Raw genomic sequence first — 16,197 nt, 5'->3', positions numbered from 1 at the left:
TGATGGGACCTTAGCTCTTGGGAGCAAAGACTGTTCCTGATTCCTGGCATGTAATAAATGATCAGTAAATGTTTTGTTGAGTGAGTAAATTAGTGAAAAAAGACTTACCAGAGGAGGTGACATTTGAGCTGAGCCTTAAAGAGGGAAAAGGAAGTGTTGGTTGGGCAAGAGGAAGAAAGGGTGTGTATAGGAGAGAACAGAATTTGTAAGAGCCCGTTGTCTTTTGGTTAAGTTACAAGTTTGGTGTGAGTGGAGGGTGAAAAAGTGAAGACGTGAGCTTTGTAAAGAAGCTTCTTGTATTTTGGATGTGCATATGTTTGTTATTGTTATATCTTCTTCATAGATTGGCCCTTTTTTGATATACAGTGTTCCCCTTTGTCCTTATAACAATTTTTGCCTTAAAGTCTATTTTAAAGTCTGATATTTTTATGGCCACCCCAGCTCTAATTTGGCTACTGTTGGAATGAACTAGCATTTTCTGTCCTTTCACTAGCAACCTACTTATGTCTTGGGAATTAAAGTATCTTGGAGACAGCATATAGTTAGAACATGTTTTTTATTCATTCTTTCATGACACGCTCTGATTTGGGGAAACCAGTTTCACCATGCTAAAGAGTTAGAACTTTACCCTTTTTTGAATGAGAAACCCACAGCTATGTTTACAAAGGGGAGTTGGCATAATCAGATATCTCTTCTTTAAAAAGTGATACTGGAAAAATGGCAATCTAGTATCTTTCCGCCTAGAAATGGAACTGGAAATCATTCTTCTAAGTGAAACATCACAAGAATGGAAAACCAAACACATGTTCTCAATACCAAATTGGAACTTGATCAACACGTAAGTGCACCTGTGGGAGTAAATCTCAATGAAAATCCAGCTGGAGTCGGGGGATGGGATAGGTAAATTCACACCTATTGGGTACAGTGCACACTATCTGGGTGAAGGGCACACTTACAACTTTGACTAAATCTGTACAAAAACAAAGCATATAAACAAAACATGTGTATGATGCCCCATGATCATATCAATGTATACAGTTATGATTTAATAAAAAATAAACAAAAAAAGAGATACAATTGAGTAACAGAGTTCTTTGCATATCATCTACTAATACAAATGTACTAGTAATAATATTAAGAGAGTAATTTACATCTAGCTCTAAACTTGCATAATCTACATTTGGTTGTAATAAATTACTTTTTCAATATGCTATCTAACTGTATTTCAGTAAAGTCGTATTAATTTTGACTTGTAATATATAACTATGAATAAACATTTATATAAAATGTAGATTTTGATAGATAAAAAAGTTATTTTCCTAATTTTTCTCTTATATTTGTTATATTTATATAATTATCATGTAAAGAATTTTTTATAATTATATTCACAAATTCAATTTTTTAGTAACAATATTCACAAAATAACAGCAGTAATAAATAGCGGTCACAGATAAAAAAAAAACATGTGTACTCCCTAATGTTATAAAATTTTTTTTAAATTAAAAAACAAACAAAAATATTAAAGAAAACTAAAAATGATACAGGAATATGTGTATGGAGGTGTGAGAGGAAGTGGTGAAAGGCATCCTCTCCTAACACCTGCTTCTACGTCTCCTTTCTCTTCACCTGCTGCTCTCGTTACCTCTCTCCAGCTCAGAGTGTGAAATAGCCCTGGAGGCTCTCCAGGGGACCTTCCTGCAGATGCCTGCCCTGCCTGGCTTAGCGGTGTGTCACATTGCTGACCCTGGAATGCAATCTCACTACACAGGGCGTTTATTTGTTTCCCATGCTGTTTTAGTGGTGTAGGAGCTGTGCAATGTTTAAGATAGTACTACGAGGTGGAAACATTTTGAATGATTTCAGAAGTATTCTTTGTATTTTAAGTCCCTGATGTCTGATGACATGGTTTTTAGTTACTAGGCACCTCACGGGTAAATAGGCACACTACATATTTGGGGAGAATGGATAAATGTTCAATGAGGAAGAATAGAGCTCAGCCCTCAAAAGGGAAGGTGAACACCTCTTTTATTTAAATTTCCTGAATGGCACTGGTGTGTGATGTTTTGCCTTTTGCCCTGATATTGATGGGATTTAATAGAGGGGATGGACTATAGCCAGCTAAAAGAATAGCAGACATGTAAATAAAGGTTCCCTCTTGAGTTTACCAAAAACAAAACAGAGTGGAATGTGGGAGATGTACCCTGCTGGGAGCTAGGAGGCCAGGGTTCTCACCCAATCTCTGAAAGGATGGGAACGTCACTCAGACCTTTGGTGTACAAATTTCCTTTCTGTAAGAAGAAGGAATAAGAATAAACCCTTCTTAAGGACCCTTGAAAGTTCCAGTTACTAGAAGTTTGGGAAGAGCTTGTCATGAGTCAAGTCAGGAAAAAGAAGCATTAGTGAAATGATTTTAGTTGTGACTTACATACTCATGTCTGGGTTCCCAGAGGATGGCAAAGTTTCCCTGCGCCGATGAAAGCCTCAGTAATTGATAGTAGCATCTCACCCCATTAATTTAACCACAATCTAAATTCTCTTCAACACAGCATTCTTTGACCCATCATAGTGAGTTGACGAGATAAAAATGATTTGTCAACCCTGTTCTGAGAAAATAGAGCAACGCATTAGGAGATGACTCAAACATCCTCTTTGGAGCTGCCTAATAGGTAATACCTCGGAGGCATTTCAGTTAAGGATGAGTAAGAGCCTGGTGTAATCAATCTGAGGTTGGTCATTGCCTTTTTGGGTTGTGTCTTCTACTTGAGAGCAAAGACCAGCAATGATACTCAGGGGTCTGGACAGGTGCAGCTAACTACGATGTCAGCAACACCTGCTCTTCTAGACATTTTCGTTCTGGTGTCACCTGGCTAGGAAGAATGTTTCTACACATCCCTGTTTAATGGCAGACAGACAAGGATTCTAGGGTGGACAGTCTAGCTAGGTGAAGTGCTGCCTTCCTCCCTGCATCTATGACATTTTGCAGACTGGGAAGCTGCCTCTGAACAACTGAAATTAGGGCAGCAGCCATCAGGGATCTCTGGGAACTATCCAGAAATAGTACTGAGATTTTCTCCCCCAAACCTGGGACTCCAGAGGAAAAGAAGGGAAGAAATTATTCATTCATAGCTGAATTGGGAGTGTGACTGCTCTCCCTGTTCTGAAACTGGCTCTGACTACGCCTTGTCCTCTACAGGTTCTCATTTAAGGCCCCAGTGTCAGCTCTTAGCACAGTTTAACCCTTCACTATTTGGTCCCTCAGTGACCCTGCTGCCTGAGCTGGAGGCTCAGTTCTCTGTGTGTAAAATGTAGATACAAACAAAATAATGATAATGCCTTTGCCTTGCAGTGTTGCTCTCAGGAGTGCATACGAGAGAAAGTGATGTGCGAAAGAAATTACTAGGTCAATGCTGGAGTTTTCCCTCTTTGTCTTGCCACGAATGAAGGCTGTGAGCAGATGTTTGGCTGTTTAATCTTGCTTCTTATTTCCGGTGGACCCAGCTGTGCTGCCTGTCAAGGGATGCCAAGCATGAGTGAGAAGAGGTGGCAGAGATTTCCTGGTACCACTGTGGTCATCCCTTACATCTGCTTCTGCAGAAGCTGCCTGTGCCTCCCTTGCCTGCTACCCGACAGGGGAAGGAACCGAGTAGGCCTGGACAATGCACTGGTCCTTGTCTCAAGCCCCCTGCACCTTACACGGTAGAACCAGGTTCAGCTACAGAGCAGCCTTTCTTGTGTCATCTCCCTCCCACCTTCCCAACCCTGGCTTTGTTGGAAGACAGCAGAGGCTAGAGAGAGAATACTGAGGGTGGAAGCATCTAGGATACAGGGGCTGATTTCAGGGTATTCAAGACTATTGAGCCTGACCGGGATCGTTTGTTAAGGACAGCTGGGATGATGCAGACGGAAGGCTGCCATTGCTCTCCCCAGACCCCTGGCCACAAACCCTCGCTCACTCCTGCAGGTTGTAGGAGGGGTAAGGAGTGGTAGATTAGGAACAGAGAAAGAAGGGAGAGGAGGGGAGAGGAATGGGAAGGAAAGGAAGGAAAAGAAAGGGGAGAAGGGGGGGACAAGAAGAGAAAGTACATTAAACAGTCAAGGCTACAGAGAAGGAAGCCGAGTGACAAAGGCAAAAGGGAAGGAAGAGAAGGAGCAGTGGTGAGTCACGGAGAGAGAGGAAGCCAGAACAGGAGCAGAAGGGGAAGACCACCCTGGCGCCACGTCAGGGTCCTGTAGACCTCTGGTTTCAGTAAGACGGTTTCAGTCTGAAATAGAGTTCGTATTTTAAGGGTAAATTGAAATGTGTGAGAAAATAAGGAGCATTGCTGCATCTCAGGTTAAAGGGAGCTTTCTGGATGATTGTAGCTTTGCAAGTCAATGATTGTTCTCCCCAATCAGAAAGTAGATTCCAGGGCTTGCGGATGATCTGTGGAAAAGTGCTGCCCCTGCTGGCTGTATCTGGGTTCTGCATGCTCCCTGTAGATGGGAACTAGGCTGAGGCTCATTTTGGTGGGTGGCTAAGGCTGAATGATTCCCTGACTCTAAAATAAGATGACTAGAGCTGAAGGGGAGTTAGGTCTTCAACCCTGGCCTCTTGTCTAAGCCTAAGACTTAGATTTTGATCAGCCTAATGTATATTTCCACTCGGACCTCACCTGGTGCTACCCACATGGCATTTTTCTTGGTGGTTCTACTGGCCCCACTATAAACCTCCGGGCGTCTGAGGATAGCTCATCGTCCATCCTTTCCCTACCCCGGGTGCCCTCCTGATGTTCCTCTTCCTCAGCCTCCATATCTCATTAGTCAAAAATCCTGCTGGGACCACCAGAAGGGTTTTCTTTCACAGCACCCATCATTTCTTCAGTTCAGCCTCATCCTCTCTTGTCAGCCGGTCATGTTACCTTCCTATCCTGTTAGAGCCTGGTCTGGGACACAGATATAGGTAGAGATATGGACATGGAAATAGACACATATACCAACAAATACATATTTTTAAAATCTGCAAAATAAAGTTCCAACTCTTCATTTGACAAAAAAACCCTTCAGATAGCACTCTGGACTATCCCTCTAGGACCACCTTATATCTCTGGCCTTTAATTACAACAGCAGGGCGATTGCTAATCTCTGAGGTATTTTTATCCATTCTCCAAACACTTATCAATTAGTATTAAGTTGTAGGCTTCGAGCTGGTCACTGGAATACAGAGAGGAACAAGACACAATCTCTGATCTTGGGGGTGGAGTCCTATAGATGAAGCCCACAAATGCAGCTCAGACATCAGCGAGGTAATGTGGGTTACCTCACTCTATAAAAGCTAGGTGCACTAGCTAGGTGCAGATTCCCCTCCCACAGAGTTTCTATTGCTGCATAACAAATTGTCACTTAGTGGCTTATATAACAACACAGTTTTTAAATTTCACAGCTTCCGTGGTTTAGGAGTCTGGACACAGCATAATGGAGTCCTCTGCTCAGGGTCCCACAAAGCAGCAATCAATATGTTGGCCAGACCATGTTTCTCTCTGGCGCCTGGTGCCATACTCCAAGCTCACATGATTATTGGTCCTTGCAGTTCTAGGACAGGTCCCACTTTCATGCTGGTCATCAGCTGGGGACTGCTCTCAGGTCCCAGAAGCCACCATAGTTCCTTGCCCAAAAGCTCTTACAAGCTCCTCAAAACTTCAGCTGGAGAATCTCTAGCTCCAGTCTGTGAAGACGAAATCTTACATAATGTAACATAATCACAGATGTGACTATCCTATTGCCTTTGCCATATAGCAAAACTTAAGCAAACAAGGGACAGCCTGTCACTGTTGCCATATTCTATTGTTAGAATCCAGTCACAGTTCCTGCTTGCACTCAGGAGAGGCCATTACACAAGAGCCAGACTCCCTGGGGATCAGTTGAGGGCATGGTCACCATGAACATACCTGGTAGAATCTTCCTAAGATTTACGTTTAGTTCAAGTACAGGAAGCTGAGTAAACTCTCCAAGTCTGCCTGAGGGGTCCTGTTCCTGCCAAATTAGTTCACCATTGACCAGGAGTGGAGTACAGCTCCACGTTCAATGGAAGCTGAAGTCAAAGCTGCTCACAAGGCTATGGTTGGTGGAGGTGGATTGCTTTTCAGGGCAAAGAACTTAAGCTCATTTCTTTATTTATTGACAGAATCTCACTCTGTCACTCTGGGTAGAGTGCCGTAGCATCATAGCTCACAGCAACCTCAAACTCTTGGGCTCAAGCAATTTTCTTGTCTCAGCCTTCCCCGTAGCCAGAACTGCAGGTGCCTGCCACAACACCCTGCTACTTTTTCTATTTTATTTTTTAGTAAAGATGGGGTCTTGCTCTTGCTCAGGCTGCTCAAACTCCCAAGCTCAGGCAGTCCACCTGCCTGAGCCTCCCAAAGTGCTTAGGATTACAGTCATGAGCCATCGCATCTAGCTAGAATTCAAACTTTTAGACAATCTTGTTCTTAAAAGTCCTTCAGCATACGGCTAGGCCATATCCTCTTATTTTTTGTCATTCCTGTCCCTCAACATCAATCCCCATCTCCAATTTTCCCTCAACATGACCCCTATCTCATCTCCAATTTACCCTTAACATCACCCCCTATCTCATCTTCAATTTTTCCCCTAGCACAACCCCCATCTCATCTCCATTTTCCCTCAATATCTTCCCTATCTCATCTCCAGTTTGCCCTCAACATCACTTCCCATCTACAATTTCTGGTTATTTTTTTTTATTATCAAAGAGTTCAGCAGCCTCTTGTCTTTAGGTTTCAACTTCCAGCACAATAGGCTCAATAAAGTATTTCACTAGACAAAGACAGTTCCCTCCCTAAAAGGAATGCTAGTGCCGGACATTATGAGACGATGTTTTATTTAGCACACAATGCAAGTAAACCCCTACAAAATGATCGCAAGTTTTAATCAGTCCTGGAGTAGAGATGCTTTAGGGTTCCAGGGGTCCCAGGGAAGGGACCATACAGGGCACCTGCAGAGAGCAGCTGGTGTGTGGGAAGGCTCTGGAGCAGGATGTGACTGGTGCTGCCAAAGCATTAGCTGGTAGACAGTGGGGGACATGGTAGGGACAGGCAGAGTAGAAGAGCATTGAGACAGCACAGGAGCTGAGAGAGTTTAAGAAAATGCTACCATTCCTATGACCAACCTGGGAGTCAGGAAGTGGTGAGATGATGAAGCCGTAAGGAGGACAAGGCCAGATCATGAACCATTACTGAGGGATATCAATCTGGGTTTGGTGTCTGTGAACTTTTGTATTCTTTCCACTTGAGCATGTTGTTCACACTGTTAGGGGGCCATACCCCAGGTCAATGCACATAAAATGGTAAAAGACATGCTAGATAAATATGGACATATAGTCAGTTGTAGCTAAGCTAAGGATATCCTTACAACCTCTTGGTCCCAAGTCCTCCCTGATGCTTCTAACTCTGTACCCTCAAAGCCACACTTGCATGTAATTATTTGCCCTCTGTTTTCACCATTAAACTAAGGGGTCCTTAAAAATGAGGATACATTTTATTCGTGTTTGTATCCTTTAAACCAGTGCTATGCCTGAGAAGAAGCATGGAATAAACGGATATTAAGTTGCAGTAAAATAATAGCTAACTCTTACTGGAGCCTCACTATCTGCCAGGCACCTTCCTAGGCACCTGACACATCTTATGTCAGAGAATAATGGAGAATATGGGCCCTTTCATTGGATTCATTTTACACAGAAGGAGACCAAGATGCTGAGAGATTGTATAATTTGTGGAAGAACATACAGAGTGTAGGAGGAGGGAGGGGATTCTAATCTAGGTCTTGTCTACAAAGCCTGTGAATGAATAAATTAAAGTCTTGAGAGAAGTGGAATATGTTATTGCAGAATCTTCCAAGAGTAATTAAGTTCCATGCTTGCTCCCGAGGGCCTGGTTGGCCAGCGTTGAGGCATGTGCCTTTGAGAACACCATGATCCTGAACAGTTGGCCAAATACTTCCCCACAACCAGAACTTCCTGCAGTCCTTGCAGTAGTTATGAGTTCTAGGCAGACTCACTATTCCCATCCTACAGATGAGGAGATTGGGACACCAATGTCAATGTGCTGCTCAAAATCACACAGAGAGCACCAAGGCCTCCTTTTGAGCCCATGTCTTTGGACTCCAAATTCTGTGGTCATTTTACTGACAATACAATTACCCTGATGGCAATGATTCCTTTTTATGAATTTCTTCATCTCCAGAATGGGAACCATTTTGTTTAATGTGGGAGGTTGTTGGGAGTACACAGAAGGTGGCAAGTGGTAGGAGAATTGCTGATGTTGTCACCACCATCATCTTCACCATCTAAGAAGAAGATTTGGAACTCAGGATAGGAAGATTCCAGGTATGAGTCAGAGTCATGAATTTCAAGTAAAATGGCCAAATATGGGGGAGGTGGGAATCTTGGTTAGCTTCCTAGGCAGGGTTGGAAATACAAAGATTCGAATCTGCAGATCAGCAAGTTTATTCATCAGAAAATGTGATCAGGATCACTAAGGGTCAGGGCCAGGACTTGTGTCCCAGCCAAGGCCAGGAGCAGACATTTCCATCCTCCTTACATCATGGTTTTACCATCACATGCGGCAGCCTGCTGTTTGTCTGGACTGTGACCTCATGGGTACAATCTACTTACTCATCATTGAATTCCACCCCTGTGTCTCCAGTGTCTGCCATGTAAATATTGAATGAATGAATACGCAAAAGCTGAAAAAGCATGGAACTAACTAGGATAGGCAGCCGGCTGACCTGGAATAGGAGAGCTCGGTAGATGGGCTGGCAAGCCTCACTCTTGAACCCTACCTTGTAAATTCCCTCTTAGACACCTAGGGAACCTCACACTGGCCATCACTGAACCAGAGATTCTTCACCAACAGTGAGAACCATTTTTCTTTGCCGAAACCATGAAGCACAGACTTTCTCTGTCTCACAGACATAGACACACACTCACACCACACATTCCCCCCACCCCAGAGTTTATAAAGACAAAAACCCTAAAGAATTATTTCAGTGTGCTTATGCCTGAGGCAGAGACATGAACCACGTGACTTTTCTACAAATTAGACCCACAGGCAGAATCCTTCAGTGGGAAGGTTCTTATTCTTTCTAGCACTTCAAAAACAATTCTGAAGATCTTTAATGGAAAGAAGTTCTTTCCTTTAGTAGCTATTGACTATAAAATGGAATATTCATACTTGGTAACAGAAGTCTTTGCTGAATTTTTGAATCTTTGTAGTAAATTCATGTTTTCTTCCAACTAAGAAAACATCTTCATCTATTTTCAAAACAAAGTCCTATATGTGGAGGACACATTGTTCATTTATTCATGTTCTTGTTGATTTACCAAAACTTGTGTTAACTTTTCACCATTTGGGAGTCTGTAGCTCTCCTAGGTTGGGACTAGATGATCTAGTTTGAATTCTAACTAAATGATATTCCTAATTAGCTGGTTACGTAAAAGTATGCAATGTTCGACCTTTCTCACCTTGTTGTCTTTAACAGGTCCAATAATTCCTACCTGCCTTATAGATTTGTCAGGAATATTAAATGGGCCAGCGTGTCCAGCACACAGCAATGTGCAGTGGAAGTTGGAGGACTCCAAGGTTTCTTAGTCTCTTTCTTCCCTTCTAGGTTCCTGATTGTCCTGGGGTGTTTGATTCTGGCTGTTCTGACCACGTTCAAGGAATACGAGACTGCATCGGGAGACTGGCTGCTGTTACTGGTACGATGGCCACCTGCATACTGCTGGATTAGGCAATGGTTACATTTCCATGATGATGAGGAGGCTGCCCTTGGGTCTCCTGCCAAGTCCAGGCTCAAGAAAAAGCAATGTCTCCCTCACTTGGTGAGGCCTGCTATGGGCACAGATGGAGAGAACGACATTCCTGGTAGGGACTTGCTATCCCACTTTAAAGATAAGTGGAAATCAACAGGTTAAAATAAAAACTAATGCACACTATCAGACATATCCCAGCCCTCTTAGAAGTTAACCCAAAGGCCATTTCTATTCTGAAATCTGCCTCTGCTTTTTCTCGCCAATGTCCTACATCCTAAATTTGAGGATCTCTTCAAGGCCAAGTACAGAATCCCCTTTCTACATAAAACCTCTAAGGCCTCCATGGTGGGGACCTCCACCTGTTTCCACTCTCTGTTCCCCATCAGGGGGTGTGCAGGAAAGAGTGGGCTGAGAATTCTTCGGCAAGTTGCCTAGTTACCACCTGACTCTGGTCATATCCTTGCCTAAAGGACGCAAGGCCAGGTGAGGAGCAGATGCTGGTGTGGGCTGGGCCAGCCTTAACACCTTGCCTGTAGGGGATCCCAGGAAGGACTTGCCCCTTCTCCAGCCCCAGGACAGCACTAGCCAACTAGGCCCTTAACTGGGGTCCTGACTGTGCCCCTGGTAGATGAGGAGTCAGCCTCACCTCTTAAGGTGGTCCTGATCACAGGGTGTGGCCCCAGTGTCCACATAGGGAAGGATGCTGGCCCCCTAATTAGTGTTCACAGAGTAGCAAAGTCTTTGCCTCACACTGGACCTGCCTTCACTGCTCCAAAGCCAGCAGACTGCTCTGAGGGCAGCTTTTTACAACTGCACGGCCCAGAGCTGAGACCTGATGGGAGAAATCCTTGTGCACCATCCTAGTCCAGGAACTAAGTTTCAGGAATTGCTGTGGAGCAACAAGGCCTCGAGGGTCCCAAGGAGGTCACAGAAGAGAAAGAGGTGAAGGTGTCTGTGCTGATCATCACGGAGGTGCAGAAGGGGAGAGGAGGCAGTGGGGCTGAGGTCTGCAGGACATGAGCCCTGAAGCTGAGTTACCTGAGCTTGGGAGCCCTTCTTTGCCACTCCATGGCCTTGATAAATCTGTTTAACTACTGTATGCCTTGGTCTCTCAAAATTCAAGCTGAGCATAATATTACCAAACACTTGGGAGATTCCCAGCCCAAGAGCCACGCTCAGTATAATAACTGATAGCGGCAAATAGCAACACCAGAGCCCAGACACCGGGTGGAAGAAATGGACTGTGCTTCATCAACGCCTCTCTTTCTGTTCTAACTGCATTTCTGGGGGGCGTTTTGTACATTAAAAGGACTTTTTTAAAAAGTAACCCATTGGAATAAAAGCAACGAAAAAGAAGAAGTAATCATGTTGCAGGGCTCACCAGTGTTGGGGACAGCTAGCACCACAGCAACAACAGAGATCTAGTTCTGTGGATCTTCAGGACAGAAATTGCTCATTCCAGTGACTGGGTCCCAGCTAATCCTGTCCATTTGCTCTTCCATGCAGGAGACATTCGCTATTTTCATCTTCGGAGCTGAGTTTGCTTTGAGGATCTGGGCAGCCGGCTGCTGCTGCCGCTACAAAGGCTGGCGTGGACGCCTGAAGTTCGCCAGGAAGCCCCTGTGCATGTTGGGTAAGCCTCAACCCCGCACCAGGGGGTCTCCTCAGCTCCCTTCTTTCCTCCTCTGAGAAAGTTCTAAGTAACTGTTCTGGGAAACCATGTACATTGTGAGGCCAGATGAAGAGGGACAGCCCCACCATCCCCACCTTCCATGGCTTATCCTCATGACAGTGCTACAGGGCAGGGATTCTTAATTGGGCAGTGGGAGGAGAAGTAACTCTTGGTATTTGGGTTGTGAAGGAGCCAGCAGGTGGCAGGACGCTGTGCTTCCCTGGTCCCCAGACTAGTAGCACCCCAACTCACTGTGACAATCAAAATTAGCCACACATTTCCAGACTGGTCAGGGTGGGGGTAGTAGATGAGACCCCATTGCTGGTTGAGAATTTAATTCTATTGGACCACATTATGCCCATTTTACAGAGGTGGAAACTGAAGCTCACAGAGCTGAGTCATTTTCCTGTCCCACAGGTGGTCAGGAGCAGAGTCCATCCTAACAGGTGTGGTCTTACGTCTTGATATGAAGGTTGCTTTGAGAGTGTCACTGGACTCCTCCCATCCAGGTGCAGGGATGTTTGATAATAGAGCACATGGGAACTCTTGCTATTGGTGCAGTGTGGGCCCAAGTGGTCCCATCTGAAAATGCTGCTAAGATCCATGCAGTGACAGGACAAAATCTCCTTGAGTGACAGCTAGGAGTCTTGGAGCTTCAAATCCCTGGGAAGGGTTAAAGTTACAGGGTCACAGAATGTCATCCAAAGGCATTTAGTGCAACACACCCTCCTGTCTGATGCTCCAGTCCCTGGCATCAGCCTTTATGTGTTCACCCAGACTCTTCTGGTATGCCCACAGTCATGGGGTCCTCACTACCAATCAAAGTAATTACCCTCATCTTAACCCCTCTTTCTTCAGACGTTTGAGTCTAGTCATTCCATTCTTCCTTCCCCTCCAGCAGTCTTCTGTCCGGGAGAAAGGTCGTTGATGGCTTCTACTTTACAACAAATGTTCTCAGCATCATAGTCCCTCTCCTCCACGCAACATGCTGCTCATTACTCACCTCCTTTTTAAAAAGTGACTGGCAGGACTAAACACAGGCCTTCAGGGATGGACAGCTGGCCCAGAGGAGAGCTGGGCCGCGTCTTTTATCCGAGATGCCAGACTTATCTCTGTGCAGCTGCGGTTGTGGCCTCTCTGCCTTGTCCCCACCTGTAGCCAAAGTTGGACTTCTGAAGCTGTTGGGGTTTTTTCTCAGCATTTCGAATGTACCCTGTTTCCCCAAAAATAAGACAGTGTCTTATTTTAAGGTGTGCTCCCAAAGATGCGCTAGGTCTTATTTTCAGGGGACGTCTTAGCTTTCCTGTGAATAGGTCTTATTTTCGGAGGATGTCTTATTTTCAGGGAAACAGGGTAGTAGTAGAGAGAGAGAGAATGTGTGTGTGTGTGTGTGTGTGTGTGTGTCTGTGTACGAGTAGCTTTGGGATGGGTTATACCCAGATATTAAAAGATTCCTGTCCACTTTGAGAACACCCCAGAGTATGGCACCTGGACCTCTCCAGGACAGGCACGTCCCCCATAAGGCTGTGTCAGTTCTCCCAGGATGAGCTGCAGTCACAAAGCTGCAGGTCCCTCCCCCTCTCCCTGGACAAACAAGGCTGGTCCTCAGCGTCACACTGTCCTTGCTGCCATCTTTCCTGATGTGCCTGTGTTTCCACCCTACATTCCTCCACCACTTCATATGGCTTTTGTGAAAAATATTGCTTTTGTCTGCTAATAATTTTAAAAACCTGCTTAACTGAGTTTTCCCAAATTTACTTAGCCATGCATCCTTTTTACTTGCAAACCATCTGCAGGACAGTGGGATGAGAACTGATACGGGTGTTGAGTGCCACGGAAGGGAATAGAGACCAGTTCCCCTCTCTTCTACTCTGGATATTGATTTTGGGGGCTGCTTAGCCATTTCACAAGTGTCTCTCTCCCCGAGGCCTCTCCTGTTTCATCTGTGGCTATAGTGGGCATTTTTTGCCACCTTCTGATACCAGCATCCCCCATCATGGATAGGCCTCACTTCTTTCCACAGTCTATTCCAAAGTCTTCTCTGAACAGCTTAGGGAGATCACTGGGCAGGTGCAGCTCAGAATTGTGGGGCCATTCATAGTCCCAGAAGTGACCCTCCAGCAGCAGGGGACCAGAGCAGCCTCCCCATCTTCAGACAGGTGATCATGGGAGGTGTCCTGCTCACAGCCGGAAAAGACTCAGCTGCGGCCTCAATTACCCGCCCCCCCCACATTGTATTTTCCCTCCTCTTTCTTCTACAATCCCTGCTTCCTGGGAGTATCTCTTGGTAAATTACCTGCACCCACGTTCCTGTTTCCAGTGATGCTTCTAAGGGAAATTCACAGTAAAATAATGCCTGAGAGCGAATCTCAGTCCCCACACCAGGGAGACTGGAAAATCGGGGCTCTGTGGTGTGGAGCCCACTGTGGAGTTTGACAGGCCTGTGCCCAATCCCAACTCAACCGCTCTGGCTGTGAGGCCGGGGGAAGGCCGCCGTGCTCGGAGCCTCTGTTTCCACATCAGTCACGGAGGATAATCCCACTTACCACGTGCAGCTGGTGTCAGCATTCACACAGCGCTGCTCGGGATGTCCCCCTGCACGGCACGTGTCCATCTGTCAGTGGACAGCACCTGTGACGACGCGTTGCCTTCACTTGACCTCTGTCCTCTCTGTCCCTTCCCCAGACATCTTTGTGCTGATCGCCTCTGTGCCCGTGGTCGCCGTGGGCAACCAGGGCAATGTCCTGGCCACCTCCCTGCGGAGCCTGCGCTTCCTGCAGATCCTGCGCATGCTCCGGATGGACCGCAGGGGCGGCACCTGGAAGCTGCTGGGCTCCGCCATCTGCGCCCACAGCAAGGTAAGTGCACCAGGAAGCCACAGACCCCGCGGGCGGCTCACCCACCAGTGCCCTTACACGGGTGGTCCTTCTGCCACCACCAAAGATGGTGACAAGGAGGCCGAGGAAGAGGAGGAAAGCATGAACAGGTGCAGTGCGGGGAGCAGGAACCGGGAGACCTGGGCGCAGCTCTCTCAGCTCCACCACATGCAAATTGCTTTGGGCAAGTCACGCACTTCTTTTTGGCCCTCAGTTTTCTCATTTTTACAGTAGGGACAGCAGAGCCTGCACCTGTAGATTGTTGAGAGGATGAAATGAGGTCACACAAGGCAACGTGTGGCAGGAAGGAAAGTTCTGGAGTCAGGCACTGGTTTGAATCCAGACTCCTGCTCCGAGTCTTGGTTTCTGCATTTATAAAGGTGGGATGGTAATGTACTTACCTTATAGGGCTGGTGTGAGGACGATGTGAATTGAAACCAAGTGAATTGAATGAAGTATCCTTGTAAAGGACACTTGGGAAGGACCCCAATCACAGGAATTGTTCAGTTGCTGAACTTAGTATTTGAACTTATTATTTGACATCCACCGCCCCCCATGAGTTGGGTGGTATTATTACTTCCTTACATTGATGAAGAAGCAGATACGGGAAAGAGGAAGGCAGTCATGCTGTGGTTCACAAACCAGGCAGTCCGTGTCCAATGATGTGCTGCTGGCAACCTCTCCAAAGGAGATTAGAAGCTGGGAGGGCTGGCGCTTAGTCCGATTCCCTTCCAGAGTCTCACAGGGTTGAGCAGGTGTGGAACCCAGCAGCCAGAAGCCAGCACTCATGATACTCTCTGCGTCTCCTTTCTATATTATTATTATTAAATCATAGCTGTGAACATTAATGCAATCATGAGGTACAATGTGCTGGTTTTATATACAATTGGAAATTTTTTCATCACACTGGTTAACATAGCCTTCACGACACCCTCTTAGTTATTGTGTGTTTCCTTAATCTCAGGTAAAGAAAAAGGTCACCATAGGCCAGATCAGGTGAGTGGGGAGAGTGTTCCAATACAGTAATTTGTTTACTAACTAAACCCCCCTCACAGACAGTACCGTGTGAGCTGTCATGATGCAAGAGCCCATTTTTGCATACACCTTTTTCAGGCCATGATTTTGAGCTAAAATTTTCCAAACAATTTTCCTATCAATGTTTACTTGGTCTGCTATGCTTCTCACAGCCAGCCAAAGACTCTCACATATAATTCACTGTATTTTTGCAATGTTTTCATCAGTTCTGCACATGGTGGCAAGTTCACACACTTAATTGTCAGATCTTGTAATTACCAGCAAGCACTGGATGTTTGTGATGTGATTCCTGAGAACAGAAGGGCTCACACTGCAGACCCCACTGAGGCAGGGACCCTCTCATGGGAAAAGGCTCCGGAGCAGAGCTGTCTGCTCACAGACTTAGGGTTATGAACTGATGCTAAATTCTAAAATATATGTTCTGAGTCCTCATGAAAACTGCACTGCCAGAGCCGGGAGGCAGCTCTTCCCCCAGTGGAGTCTCCCATGGCACTGGTGAGCAAGCATTTACAAATTCACTTCTCATTCATTTATTCATTTGATTCTGGGTCAGGTTCTACACTTGACTCCTCTGGGCACTTAGAGATGAAGAGTGGGAAGCTCTGTCACACAGACTTAAACTTCTAGGTTAATTCTGAACCAGTTAGGATAAGACAGGCTCTGCTCCCAGAACAGACAAGCCATGCAGCTCCCACCGCTGGGCACGAATGTGTCTACGTCTTCCTGCTCTCTCTGTGTCTGCTGGGTGCTGGGTGGGCCTCGTCTGTCTTCAACACAGATGTTGAGTCACTGAAGCACGGCAGAGGGGCCTG

General features: G+C 45.8%; 1 protein-coding gene across 1 annotated transcript in view; it reads left to right on the top strand.

Annotated features, from left to right (window-relative positions):
- KCNQ3 (potassium voltage-gated channel subfamily Q member 3) overlaps positions 1-16,197 on the top strand; it is a 310,685-nt gene that overhangs the window by 250,819 nt on the left and 43,669 nt on the right. The window contains exons 2-4 of the mRNA XM_053558265.1: positions 9,658-9,748; positions 11,309-11,435; positions 14,160-14,332. Of these exons, the coding sequence (XP_053414240.1) occupies positions 9,658-9,748; positions 11,309-11,435; positions 14,160-14,332 (391 nt within the window). The remainder of the gene's footprint in view (positions 1-9,657; positions 9,749-11,308; positions 11,436-14,159; positions 14,333-16,197) is intronic.

Source organism: Nycticebus coucang, chromosome 13 (genome assembly GCF_027406575.1).
Source record: "Nycticebus coucang isolate mNycCou1 chromosome 13, mNycCou1.pri, whole genome shotgun sequence".
NCBI lineage: Eukaryota > Metazoa > Chordata > Mammalia > Primates > Lorisidae > Nycticebus > Nycticebus coucang.
The sequence above is the reverse complement of the archived record's forward strand: the minus strand, read 5'-3'. Positions and strand labels throughout refer to the sequence as shown.